General features: G+C 41.7%; 1 protein-coding gene and 1 non-coding gene across 13 annotated transcripts in view; one reads left to right on the forward strand and one right to left on the reverse strand.

Moving 5' to 3' along the window:
• Window positions 1–14293, reverse strand: part of SHPRH (SNF2 histone linker PHD RING helicase) — a 141005-nt gene that overhangs the window by 24607 nt on the left and 102105 nt on the right. For all 12 annotated transcript variants that reach the window (XM_073337550.2, XM_073337547.2, XM_073337541.2 and 9 more), the window contains 2 exons: window positions 11560–11631; window positions 3111–3299 (listed from right to left, as the gene is read on the reverse strand). In XM_073337550.2, the coding sequence (XP_073193651.1) occupies window positions 3111–3299; window positions 11560–11631 (261 nt within the window). The remainder of the gene's footprint in view (window positions 1–3110; window positions 3300–11559; window positions 11632–14293) is intronic.
• Window positions 436–539, forward strand: LOC140909827 (U6 spliceosomal RNA). Its single transcript, XR_012158365.1, has one exon. It is a non-coding gene; the product is annotated as a U6 spliceosomal RNA (small nuclear RNA).

Genomic DNA, 14293 nt, shown 5'->3' on the forward strand with positions numbered 1-14293 from the left:
TAGCATATATAAACAGGTTAACTGACTATCAATTAACCCGTGTTAAAAAATCCCTAGTGTGAGCATATCCCTTGATCAGATGGCAGACTAAGAATAGCTAGAACTTTCCACAGAGTGAAAAACTTGCTAGGATCCCCCTGATGACTTTTGTATAGAGAGTGCCACATGCAATTGAGTGCAGCATTACCACTGTGTGGATAATGCTGTGTTGACAAAATAGAAGAAAGACACTCACTAGAGAAAGTAATGAGAAATAGGACAATCACAGACAAGTGTAAATACAGGACAGATCCCAAATTTTCACATACAGATTGGTGAGCTACCAACATTTATCATGACACTCTACAGGACCATTATGCAATACAAAAAAAAATGACCATTCTTTTAATAAAGGAATAGAGGGGGAACAACTGCATTTAAAAAAAAAAATCTTGCTTGCTTTTGCAACACATGTACTGAAATTGGAATGATACAAAAAAGATATTAGCATGGCTCAATGCAAGGATGACATTCAAATACATGAAGTGTTTCATATTTTAGCTGAACCAAAGGTTATGGGCTTGATGAAGGAATCCTTCAGTGAAATTCTATGGCCTGCATTATGTGGGACATCAGACTGGATGACCTTAATGGTCCCTTCTTGGCCTAAAATATATGAATCTACGAATGAGACCTCCCAGGATATTCCCTTACACTGTTCAAGACGGAATGACATTTACCCTCTCCTTCCAAAACTCCTGGGTAAATACTGTAAATATGGAAAAATATTGTGAAAAAAACTCTACAAACAGAAAACCAAAACAACGAACACTCCCAAAGAACAATCTACCTACTCCCCCTGGTGCCAAGTCATGCCAATTACTTCCATCCCTATATTCACTATTTGGCTTAGGGTATGCCACACTGAAGGTTAATTTCCAGCTCAGGTAGACAATCACATGCGAGCTTTTATCAAGGTAGTGTGAAATAGCAGTGTAGTCATGGTGGTGTGATGGGGCAGCTGCCCGAATCCGTATCCAGGGTCTCTGACAGGATTGTACTGGGGGTAGCTAGCTCATCCTGCTGCCTGTACCACTACAGTTACCATGATATTTTTAGTGTGCTAACTCAATCAAAGCCATTGCATGTATGAGTACTTGAGCTGGAAATTACACCGCTAGCTCCAGGATAGAAATACCCTTAATCTCCTCAGTGAAAACATTACCAAACGACCAGAGTCTCTACCACTTTAAATCCAGGCTCCTCATCCATGTTTTTTCAACCACCATAAGTCATCAGTTTTGTTTTCTTTTTCAACGAGAATTTTATAAAAACTACCATTGTAAAACAAAAATGAATATACTTCTGGCCCAGCAGCCTAGGGATCCCAAAACATTACTTAAAATCCAAAAAAATAAGCCCTCTCCAAACAAACTCATCAGGAAGAGACAAAAATGGCAAAGCAGGAACACACCTTAATAGGGAGATTTCTCCAAAAGCCTTCAACGCAGCTGCACAAGGACTCAGATGGACAATCTCAAGGAAAAAGTGGTACAGAAAGGAACCCTGGACTCTTGGGATAAAGAACCAGCCAGTTTCAACTGCCTTAACAGGTCACACGGCTCAGCAATTACTTTGATGGTAAGCTCTTCAGGGCAGCGACTGTATTTTTGTTGTGTGTTTGTGCCTATCACAACGGGATGCGGATCTATGATTAGGGCTTTTAGGCACTACTGCAATATAAATAATTAGTAGGGTTTTGGCTCCTAAGTGCCTAAATCCCTTTTGAAAGTAAGTCTTAGGTGATGTAATTTTGAGCACAGCAACACCTAATAGCTTTAAAAATCTGAGGCTGTGAGCTTTGTACCCTCAGTAACCTTGAATCAAACCCACTGACTAATCAACAAGCAAAGTAGATGGCGGACGGATGGAGCTGCAGACTCCATCTTTTCACCACTGAGAAAGAAAGCAGCCACATGCTGGAACTCCTCAAAATAATGTTAGGAAGGAATTGAAAGGAGAGTTTTACATGAATCCACTCTAGAATGAAATAAACAGCTGAACCACATAATAAGACTGACCCTGCAAATGCTTACTAGCAGTCATAATGCCTACTACTGGGAGCAGTTTCCTCAACAGCATTGACTGCCTTCAGTGTTCTACAGTTAATGTTGTATATGTTAATCTTCATTCAGCAATGTTTTAAAAAAGATAAAGGAAAAAATATACCTTCTTATCCTTTAAAACCACTATAGTCTGAACAGCAGCTAATCTTTCATGGCTATCCATGAAGTCCATAAACCTAAATCTGTACCAATGAGAGGTGCGGAAACCAGATTCAGGAACAAAATTCAGATCGCTGGTAAATCAAGATTTAGCTGTTTGGTTACAAATTGGTTAAAAATAATGAGGCAACAAATTTTTCCTAAGAAAGTGGAACTCATCTGACTAAAGGCTGCAGAATTCCCTGCCCTTCCTTCCCCCACAAATAAAAAATTACAAGAGATACAGAAGGTAACTACAAAAAGCCAATCATTCAACCATCTTCCAAGCAGGTTGTCCACAGCCCTTTATATGTTCATGAGTCTGTTTTTATAGGAGATGAGATGTTATGGAAATCCTCATTAAAGCGCAATAAAGGCTGTTTCCATTTAGGTTCTGGCCTTCAGATTTTATTTTCACGTGAAAGACAAATATTTATCCAATTTAAAAAAATTATAGTTTTGTAACTCATCTCTAACAGACTTCAGTCAGACATTTAAAAACATCCTTCCAAAACATCTGATCTTTGATGCCATCATATGCGGCATGTCTGTACTTAAAGCTAAAAAAGGTAACTAACATGGATTTTGTGTTTAGGAAAAATTAAAAATGTTTACTTGATAGTTAGCTTCTAATTGTCTAAATTTTTGAGAAGGGAATAGAAGGGAGGACCATATTATCAAAAAGGTGCATGTAAGTCACACCCAGCTGGAATGGGGAAAAAAAACGTACATGCTTATGGACAAACCCAGCTCATGAACATATAGCTTAGGTTTGCATACCAAAATCAAGCATGCACATGCTCTGTTGCCTACTAAGTGTGCATCTCTGAAAAGATTGGCCAAGATATGCTACATATGGCAAATTACCTTCACAGGAATATCGTCCTCCTGGTTTGCAGTCTCTGCAGTGAAGACGTAGGATATTTCTTTATGAGAAGTTGTCTGCCTGCAGATGGCACATTTAATCGAACTTCTGCGGGTGCCAACACTGTACTGCTCTATAATAATAGCTATGCACTCATTGCAGAAGCAATGTCCACATGTCAGCACTGCCCACTAGATAGGGAAATATAAGAGGAACAACAATACAATATAAAACCACTTTCTTCTCTTTATATATACACACAGAAAAAAACTCAGATATATAATTTGGTTAAATTATATTTTTAAAACATTTCCTTACCTTTATGAAAAAAACACTTTAGATTATTAAAACAGAAGGAATTCTAGAAAAATATTTGTATTTATTAGAGTTGGTTGAAAAATTTTGAATTCTGAAGTTTTCCAACAGAAAGGGATAATTCTGTGAAAATTTCCAACCAACTGTACTATTTATGCGTTTACTATTTGCATATCTCTCAGTATAAAAAGTAAAATTTGACAAGTCAGTTTTACTTTTTTTTCAAAATAATTGCCTAGCCAATTTTTTATTTTTGGATTTTGCACTAGAACCAGTTGCAAACATCACAGAAACAATATTTGTTAAATAATAACTGTTTGTAAATCTGTAGATTATTTGTATTGGCCTTCAATTTTGTAAAAGCTTTGTTTTTATAAATCCTGTTAAGAGCAAAAGTCACAATCCTTACTCCAAAAAGAAAAGGAGTTCTTGTGGCACCTTAGAGACTAACAAATTTATTAGAGCATAAGCTTTCGTGAGCGACAGCTCACTTCATCGGATGCATCCTTACTCCAAAATTCATGAAATAATGTTTTAATTTTATGTATATCATTACTAAGTTCCATGTAATGGCACTCCTTTATTTATAAAGAAAGAAAATTGTGAACTGGAGTTCTCAATCTTTTTTAGAGTGTGGACTTTAAGATAATGAAGAATTCTGTTGTGGACACCTTCCCTTCCATTTATGATTGTGCTGATCACCTCCCCTATCAATTGATATCATATGACATCCCTATGGCAACTACAAGAGTTCCTTACAGAAGAGTAATATTTTGTAATAAATAGGGTTTTTTAGCAGATGGAAACAAGGAGGAGTCAACACCATGTGACCAGCCAGCTCGTCTTTGGACCACTAGTGGTCCAAAGACAACACTCATAGAAATGCAGCTTTAAAACATTATATAGACGAAACATTTCTGAGGGCTTGGATAATTCAGAGGATTGAAAAGGGGGCATGAAGCTTTCAATCTAAGGTCACTGGTTAAAATCCATTAGTAGTAGACTGATAGTATGACAGACTATTATGCACAGGCTCTTTCATGGTTTAAGTGAAATGAGTCAATGGTCTCAGTTCGTAGCAGACAGATGTCCATACCACAGATTGTCTTCTTGGGTGGCTGTCTCAGCAAAGGTGGACTGAACTACTATCTCTTATAGAGGTGGTCCCTCCAAATCAGGGCTGAAGCATATTGGCAGGCCAGTGTAGGGAAAGCTACCATTACCCATGCTGTACCTGCACTTAAAGTCATAGGATGACAAATCCCACAAGCTAGCTGCCAAAATAAAACATTTTTCAGTAAATTCACTCCCAAATTCTGGCTTTTCTAGTTCTGAAAAAGAATCTAGATTATTAATATTTATTGTACAAATTGTATTGTATTGTTTGTTTCTGAAGAGGAGGTTAATCACCCTGTGCAGCAAACGTGAAAGTAAGCCGGTCCGGCGTACCGGCAAGAGCCAGTATGCCGTGCCAGACCAGACCGGCTCCCCGCAGTGGCCAGGGCTTTCGGGGCCTTCAAAGCACACCCCAAGCCCCGCTGCCAGAGCCCTTTAGTGTTGACTAAAGGCGTCTGTGTATGCCCAGGTGGCCACCTTACAAGTGTCAATAATCGACATGTTTAGAAAGGCTATCAAGGTGGACAGTGAGCGAGTGGAATGCGTCCGAGTTCCCAGTTGTGGTCGAAGCTTGTGTCATTGATAGCAAAAGGTGTATGCACTCCTTTTTGATAGATGTTGTTTGGATACGGCTGATCCCTTTAATCTTTCAGCAATAGAGAAGAATAAGCCTGGCAATTGCCTGAATGATTTAGTCCTGTCAAGATAAAAGCCTAATGCTCATCTGACATCCAAGGTGCGTAGTGTGGCTTCATGCTGGATGGCATGTGGTTTCGGGAAGGAACGATGGTGGATAGGTTGGTTTAGATGGAGAGAGAACGGTACATTAGGTAAAGAATTTTGGGTGCGGTCATAGCATAACTGTCTCTTTGTAAAAGTCTGTGTACAGAAAGTACACCATGAGAGCACCTATTTTTCCAACCCGTCGGGCGGATGTGATAGTGACAAGAAATGCTGTTTTCATGGATAGGTGTATGGAGGAGCAAGTTGCCATGGACTCAAATGGAGGGCTGGTCAGAGTGCAAACCAAGAATGGGATCCCAACAGCGGGTGGGGTCTTGTATTTGAGGGTAAAGATTTTGAAGGCACTTAAGGAGTCTTTTTGTTAGTGGGTGGGTAAATATGGAATGACCTTCTATCTTGGGGTAGAATGCTGTAATGATGGCCAGATGTACGCTACCAGAGCTTGTGGACAATCCTGATCTTTTAAGTTCTAGAATGTAGTCTAGAATGAGTGGGAAAGGAGTGTTCATTGCTGGGACATGTGTGGTGTTGCAGCAAGTCCAGAATCTTTTCCATTTATGCAGGTAAATGTAGTGAGTTGTAGCATGTAGCTATTTAAAAGAATGTCCTTTACCTCTTCCTAACAAGTTATCTCCAGATCCTGAAACCATGAAGGAGCCATGCCTTCAAATGGAGAAATTCTAGATTCAGATGGAGGATTTGGACTGCATCCTGCAAGAAGAAGTGTGGAGTCAACAGCAGGGTGATTGGCAGAGAGACCATCATGCGCACGAGGTAAGGATACCATATCTGTTGTAGCCATGCTAGAATGACTCTGGCTCGTTCCAACTGTATCTCGTGGTGTACTTTGAACAGTAGAGGAAAGGCATAGAGCAGGGAGGGGTGCATCCCATATAATCAGGAAGGTGTCTTCCAGTAGTCGGTGACCCAGACCCACTCTTGAGCAGAATTATGGACATTTGGCGTTTTCGGGTGTGGTGAAGAGATCTATGTTCGGGAATCCCCAGCAGTTGAATACGTGCTGCAGGGTTCTTGTATCTTATTCCCACTTGTGGTCTTGTGAGAATCTTCTGCTCAGCGAATGTTCTGGTGTCCCGGTAGGTATGCAGCAGAGATGTCGATGCCACATTGAATACATCAGTTCCACAATTTTAGTGCTTCCGAGCACAGGGATGGTGACCTTGCTCCCCCGTCTGTTGATATAAAACATGCAGGTTATGTTGTTCCTCATTACTCTCATGGTCCTTTGTCTGATTAATGGTAGAAAGTGTCGGCATGTGTTGTGGACTGCATGTAATTCTAGGAGGTTAATGTGCAATGAGGATTCTGAGAGGGACCACCAGCCCTGCACCATGTGGGTCTGTAGATGTGCTCCGCAACTGAGTACGGAGGTGCCGGTTATCAGTATCAAGGACAGTGTTGGCTGGAGAAAGGGGACCCCCATGCAGACATTTCGGGGTTCTTTCCACCAGTCTAATGAGTCCTTGATCTTGACTGGTATTGATAGGAGTTTGTTTAGACTTTGTGAGGTACATACACTGTTTGTCGTCATCCCCTTGAAGACAGTGGATGCGTAATCTTGTGCGTTTCACCATGAACATGGCCGCTGCCATATGACCAAGCAGCTGTAGACAAGTCCTGGCAGAGACCTGTTGCCTGGTTCTCATGGTGGAGCTGAGACTGATTATTGCGGAAAATCTCTGAACTGTGAGGAAGGCTCTTGCCTGCATAGCATCCAGCTGGGCCCCAAAAAATTCCAGATGCTGTAGTGGCATCAGTACTGATTTTTGTATGTTTACCTGGAGGCAGGGGTGAAAACTTAAGGGACTTAATGGTACAAAGGATAGCTAGGGTCCTGAGCAAGGTGGGAGGGCAGTTCTAGGCCCTCAGAAGGGGCGGGGATGGGGCCAAACTCCCCCAGCCAGCCATTCAGCACTGCCTGGCCTGCGCCACCCGGGGCCCTAGCAGCAATTTAAAGGGCCCAGGGCTCCCGGCTGCCACTAGCACTACCCTAGGGCTCCGGCCGTGATTTAAAGGGCCGAAGCCCCGGGCTCTTTAAATCACGCCAGAGCCCTGGGGTAGCAGTAATAGCCATGAGCCCCATGGCTCCAGCAGCAATTTAAAGGGCCCAGGGCTCCAGCTGCTGGCACAGTAGCAGTAGCAGTGGTTGGGAGCCCCGGACCATTTAAATCACTGCCGGAGACCCATGGTAACAGTAGCGGCGCTAGTGGCTGGGAGCCCCAGGGCTCTGGCGGCAATTTAAAGGGCCAGGGGCTCTGGCCACTGCTGGGAGCTCCGGGCCCTTTTAAATTGCCAGGCCCCGGGGGAGCTGCCCCTTTTGGCTCTCCCCATCAGCGGCCCTGCCAGTATGGTCGGCTCTGTACTCGCTCTTACCAGTATGCCATACCATACTGGCTTACTTTCACCTCTGCCTGGAGGCCAAGGTTCAAGAAAAGGTCCAGTGTTTTTCTTCTGGCTTCAAATGTGTTGACTCTGGATGGAGCTTTGAGACAGTAATTATCTAGGTATAGGATTATTACAATTCCTTGTTTGCATAAATGTGCTGCCACTACCAAAAGGCCCTTGGAAAATACCCTAGGTGCTGTAGAAAGGCCAAAGGGAAGTACCTTGTATTGATAACAGTCAGACCCCAGGAGGAATTGCCTGTGGGAAGGTTGTATGGTGATATGGAAGTACCTGTCTTGGAGGTTGTGGACCAAGAACCAGTCCCCTTGTTCCAGTGCTGATAGCGCGACCATCTTGAAGTGTTGTAGTTTGATGAACTTGTTGAGGTTCTTCAAGTCTAGGATAGGTCTCCACCTGCCGAATTCTTTTTTGGATCAGAAAACATTGGGAATAAAAACCTTTCCCTCTGCGTTAGAATGGGATCAGCTCTATGGCTCCCAGTCACAGGAGGTCTCTACTAGTAGATGGTGTTTGAGAAGGTTCCCTGAAGTGGGATGGGGAGTGGGTGGGAAAGAGAGGAATGGATGGAGTACCCTTTGTTGACTATTTCTAGAACCCAACTGTCCAAGGTGATTTGTCATCATGATGGGTAGAAGGGGATCAAGCGGTCACCAAACTCATAGGTTATATAAGATGGTTGTGCGTCATACTGCCACCAAGGGGTGAAATGTTGAGGTCAAGATTTAGGTTGATATCTACCCCGTCTTCTCTACGGCACTGGTGTATATATGTCAAGTGAATGCATTGTTGCTCTAGAGTCTTTTAAAGAATGTAGGGACTCATCTGTGTGCTCAGGTGAAGAGTTTAGACCCTTCAAAGGCAGATTTTCCGCAGCGGCCTGCAACTCTCTGGGGAACCCTGAGTGGTGAAGCCATGAGGGTCATCACATCACCACCGATGTTGCAACAGAATGGGCTGCCGCATCCACAGCATCCAGAAAGGCTTGCAATGTCGTATGGACCAGAAGTTGTCCTTTCTTCACAAGTGCCTGGAACTGCTCTTCTTTGTCCTCTGGGAGATGTTGGCTGAATTCCTAAAATTCGGAATAGTTAATGTGATTCTATTTGGTTAAAAGGACCTCATAATTAGCAACACAGAATTGGAGCATTGCTGAGGCGTATGCTTTGCGACCGCAGGTCTAGCCTCTTCCGGTCCCTGTTGTAAGGGGTCTTCCTAGAATGGTGTTGTCACCCCTTCTCTTGCACTGCATTTACAATGAGGGAATTTGGAATAAGGTGGGAAAAGAAATTCCATGTCCACTCGCTTGCATGTGGATGGTATTGATGCTGGGGTCTGCCAGTTCACCTTGGCAGGGTCCAATAAGCCCTCATTGATCAGGAGTGCAATCTTTGCCAATATGGAGGTGTGTAAGATGTCAAGCAACTTGTGCTTTTACTCTCTGACTTCTTCCAGGGGAATCTGGAGGGAATCCACAATCCTACAGAACAGTTCTTCGAACTGTTTACAGTCATCTGCCGATGTTGGAGGTGGTGTCATGATGGCCTGATCAGGGGAGGATGAGAAGTGGGCTAGTGGTGTAACTAATTCCTCCGTTTCTTCCTCCTGCTCCTCTAGTAATTCTGGTTGAGAATCAGGCAATCTAGAGACTGATGAGGACAGAGTGTATGTGCCCCTCTCCCTGGTCCATGGGCAGTTTGGGAACATATGCCCTATTCACAGCCCAAGCGTTCAAATAGAGCTAATGTGGGGGAAGTGGCATATGTGGTTGCACGTATGGGAGTCTGTAGCAGAAACCTGATTCGCTTCTTGTCTCTGGGTATCAAGGACAAAAAGATAATTCTCTGTGTGACTGCCCTTGATATGATGAAGAGGGGTGAAGTGCAATGGAGTACTCCTCCTATTCCTCCTCACTAGAGAAGGGTGGTGCAATCCTTGGTGGTGAACGAGAGCAGTGTTGTGTCTCTGGGGAAGAGGTATGAGCCATGGGGAATGTGGTATGTAGGAGCAGCGACTCTGAGGTGTCAGAGATAATCAAGTCTCTTGGGTATTTAAACTTCTGTGGTACTGGTAGGAGCATCATCGGTACTGGTGGTTGTGTGGAGATTGAGGGCATTGCCAGTGCCAAGGGTGGAGTGAATTCTCTGCAGAGGCCAGTAGATGGTGCCAAGGATTGAGTGAGTGCCGAGGGCTTGCTAGGTGCCAAGGACTTGGCTGGTGCCAATGCACTCAAAGTCATTTTAGTTGAGGCGATCGCTGCAGATTTTCAAATCGTTGAACTGTCCTCCTCGGTTCTGAGCGACAGCGTTCCTGTTTGCGGTCCTGCCCATTTAGAGTCCTTGGATTTTGCGGTAGAGTTGGTAAAAGAGGTGACCAGGTGGTCATAGGAGCTAAGTCTCGCCAAGGCTACCGATCTTGCAGGGGATGCCTTTCTTTAAAGTGGCTCCCTGGTGGAGGACCTCCGGGCCCACTTCTTTTCATCTGGACAGGAGAGCATAGATTTTCTCTTAGTGGCGTGCGGTGAGTGGGGGTTGGCTGATGACCATGCCAATGGTGACCACCTCGGAGAAGACGTATCAGGAGCAGGGTCTGAGACGGGTCACAGTGAGCTGTCCATTAATAAAAGTTTTAGTCTGAGATCACGGTCCGTTCTGCACCAAGCTTTCAATTTGAGGCAGCAGGTGCACTTTTGTGATACATACCCCCTACCCAAGCCGTGTGTACACTGTGAGTGACTGTCACTCACAGGGATGGCCTCACGAAATGAATGGCACCTCTTAAACCCGGGGGATCCGGGCATAACCCAGTGAAGATAGAACTTCCCAGTTGGGAAGGGCGTAGAAAAAAGGAAACCTTCACTAATCTAAAGACTAATGGGGAGGAAAGAGCAAAGGAAAAAACCATTTATCTAGTATCCATTTATTTAAAGTTTTCGATCCTCAGAAGAAAAAAATAAAAAAATATACTCAACAACAGCAGATACAGAACAGTATGTGACTAAGTACACAGTATATTAAGGAAGCCAATCTACTTCATGATTAGCATGTGAGCTTCCAAGAAGAATCCCTGACCTGCCAGACAGCAGTGTTTATTACATTTATTTTATTTGATAAAAAAGAGAGACTGAAGGAAACAGCTAGAGAATTATGTATAATATAGTCAGCAATGGACAAGTTCCCCATACATCTCTACCAATGCACCTCAGTAGTGAGGGGACACATGCCAACATCTATTGGTTTTTATTATTCTGTGAAAGGCATGCTTCAGTGCTGAAATTCCAGTGAATTAACCAGTGTAACTAAATTTAAGTTACTACAGTTCAGATACGGACAAAATTTGGTAATTCTGGATTTGTACACACAATTTTTTAAAAAAAATATCCATTCAGCTGTATGATTTGTCCTGGTGTATCTCTTAAATATATAATGTTTTGCTATATTAGAAATGTTGAGAGATACGATATTCAGCCAAGTAAAACTGAGATGAAAGGCAAAATAAAAAAAATTTAAAATGTCACAAAATTGTATTGGAATCAAAATTCTGCTCTCTTATTCTTCTCTAACACCACAATTTTGACTTCCAAAACAAGTTGATTCTATTTGAAAAGAGACTCTCCCACATAAATTTTTTTACCACATGCTTAGTCTACTTCTCACCTAATACAGGAACCAAAAAGGTACAGTACATATAAATATTAGCCCATCTGATCAAGAAGATATGTTGGAAAAGTATTAATTTCCCAGTTTAAACATACTGTTCAGTTAAACTCAGATAGCTGAAATCTACTCTAAAAATGCTGAGAATTCTTAGTCTAGATCTGTAAAAGGGTGAATCAATGCCTGGATGTTTTACCTGTTTTCCCAGTTGGCGGGCACAAATTGGACAAGGTTCTGGATTAACTCCTCCGGTGGTCTTATCCTGAGACTATAAAGCATAAAAAAGCATAACAAAAGTTAATTGAAAAACAAAATTGAGTTACTCAGCATTTCAGATAATTAATTTGGCAACTGATCACAGTTCATTCTGAACTGATTTTAAAATTGCTTTTAAAGTTGCCAAATGTCTTTAATAATTCTGAGAGAAATAGAGCAAGTTCTTTTGCCCATGAATTACAGGAAGATAATCTGGTTTAGGGTCATTAAATAACACTGCTGTTTATGTCACTGTACTTTAAGTTGCACCTGCATTTCTACTAGAGTAATTTAGAAAAAAAATTAGTAAAACGATGTTCCACTGAAGACAGAATATTGTGGGAATTTTGCCCCACAACCTCCATTTTTTAAACCAGCTTTAATTTCTATTATAAAAGCACTGTTAGACCAGCCAAAAGATATCCTCAATAGGCTAAACATTCAAACTCCTTTAAAATAATGTTTTCTTGTATAATATCATATTTAATGTAATGGTCTGTTGACACACTAGGAAGGAAGTGACAGCAGAAAGCTGTTTCGTTTCTGAAAGTTTAAAATATGAACCTTTCTGATATTGTAACATGTTTTCAGTCTGCTTGGATATCGAGAATTTTTATCTTTGTTTGTGCTAGTTTGCATTGTCCAAATTGCTCAGGTCAGTTGGCAGAAATAGGCAGGGTAGAGTTGATAAAAAGCTATGTTTATACAAAAGCTAACCTCCATTAGGCAATCTTCTGTCTTAAAGACATTGTACAAGTATCCCTAAGCATATTGGGTACAATTCTGACCCATCTTTATTAGAACACCTCCTCCATTAAGTAACTGATTTGTTTTGGTGGTTTAAAATAGGTTTCACTATATATATATATATGATACACATTTGGGTATTCCTTGGGTATTCCAGTCTAAGTTATACAGCCCAATGAACAAATTAGATAGCTTTATAAAACTGTCATGCAAATTTACCAGTCCAGATATGAAATCTCCTCATCTGTTCATTATCATTATGATTGATGATAGTGAGAAAAAACTAAAGAGGTTTCACTCACCCATCTAAACGGGAAAATGCTATGCCTACTAAACATACAATGACACAAGGTCTGATTTTTCAGAACTGCTATGCATCTGCAGCTCCCAGTGATGTCAGTGACAACTGCTGGTGCTCATCATTGCTGAAAACCAAGTCATGTACCTTTAAAGCAGACTAAATTACCTATGCAAAATAATCACATTTTAAAAAAGATAATCTTTTACTCTGAGTTGCTGTATATTGTCCTGTTCTTCCCCTTATATATTTACATTTTCCCCTCTATTTACACCTTCATTTGCACTATTTAGAAAGCCCAAAATTGTTTTCTCCGCTTTTCCACTCCAACATTCAAACAATGGACTCTGTAGCCAAAAATAAAATCAGCAGTAGTTAAAAGCCAAATTATAGTGATACTGAAAAAATTAGTTACATTAAATTATGAATAATACCCTCACACACACTTTTAACCTCTTCAGGAGTACTGAAGGAGAGTTGGCTGGTAACCTCTGAAACAGTTAAAGTTTAACTATAAAGTTTGTAAAAAGAAAAGGAGTACTTGTGGCACCTTAGAGACTAACCAATTTATTTGAGCATGAGCTTTCGTGAGCTACAGCTCACTTCATCAGATGTTTACCGTGGAAACTGCAGCAGACTTTATATACACACAGAAATCATGAAACAATACCTCCTCCCACCCCACTGTCCTGCTGGTAATAGCTTATCTAAAGTGATCAACAGGTGGGCCATTTCCAGCACAAATCCAGGTTTTCTCACCCTCCACCCCCCCACACAAATTCACTCTCCTGCTGGTGCTAGCCCATCCAAAGTGACAACTCTTTACATAATCAAGTCGGGCTATTTCCTGCATAGATCAAGGTTTTCTCACATCCCCCCCACCCCCATACACACACAAACTCACTCTCCTGCTGGTAATAGCTCATCTAAACTGACCATTCTCCAGGTTTAAATCCAAGTTAAACCAGAACATCTGGGGGGGGGGGGGTAGGAAAAAACAAGAGGAAACAGGCTACCTTGCATAATGACTTAGCCACTCCCAGTCTCTATTTAAGCCTAAATTAATAGTATCCAATTTGCAAATGAATTCCAATTCAGCAGTTTCTCGCTGGAGTCTGGATTTGAAGTTTTTTTGTTTTAAGATAGCGACCTTCATGTCTGTGATTGCGTGACCAGAGAGATTGAAGTGTTCTCCGACTGGTTTATGAATGTTATAATTCTTGACATCTGATTTGTGTCCATTTATTCTTTTACGTAGAGACTGTCCAGTTTGACCAATGTACATGGCAGAGGGGCATTGCTGGCACATGATGGCATAGATCACATTGGTGGATGTGCAGGTGAACGAGCCTCTGATAGTGTGGCTGATGTTATTAGGCCCTGTGATGGTGTCCCCTGAATAGATATGTGGGCACAATTGGCAACGGGCTTTGTTTGTGCGTCAAGTGTACAAAATCCCTCTATTTTTTCTACATACGTTTTCAAAGTTAATTCATAATCAAATCTATACCTGAATAATTTGGTATGTAGAAAAAGGAGGGCTAGGCATCACAAAAAGCTTTTAAATAATTCATAACTACTCAGGTAAATGCACTAATTTTGGCTGTGCAGTTAGATTAATAATGTAGAA

This window comes from Lepidochelys kempii, chromosome 3 (genome assembly GCF_965140285.1).
Source record: "Lepidochelys kempii isolate rLepKem1 chromosome 3, rLepKem1.hap1, whole genome shotgun sequence".
NCBI classification, from domain to species: domain Eukaryota; kingdom Metazoa; phylum Chordata; order Testudines; family Cheloniidae; genus Lepidochelys; species Lepidochelys kempii.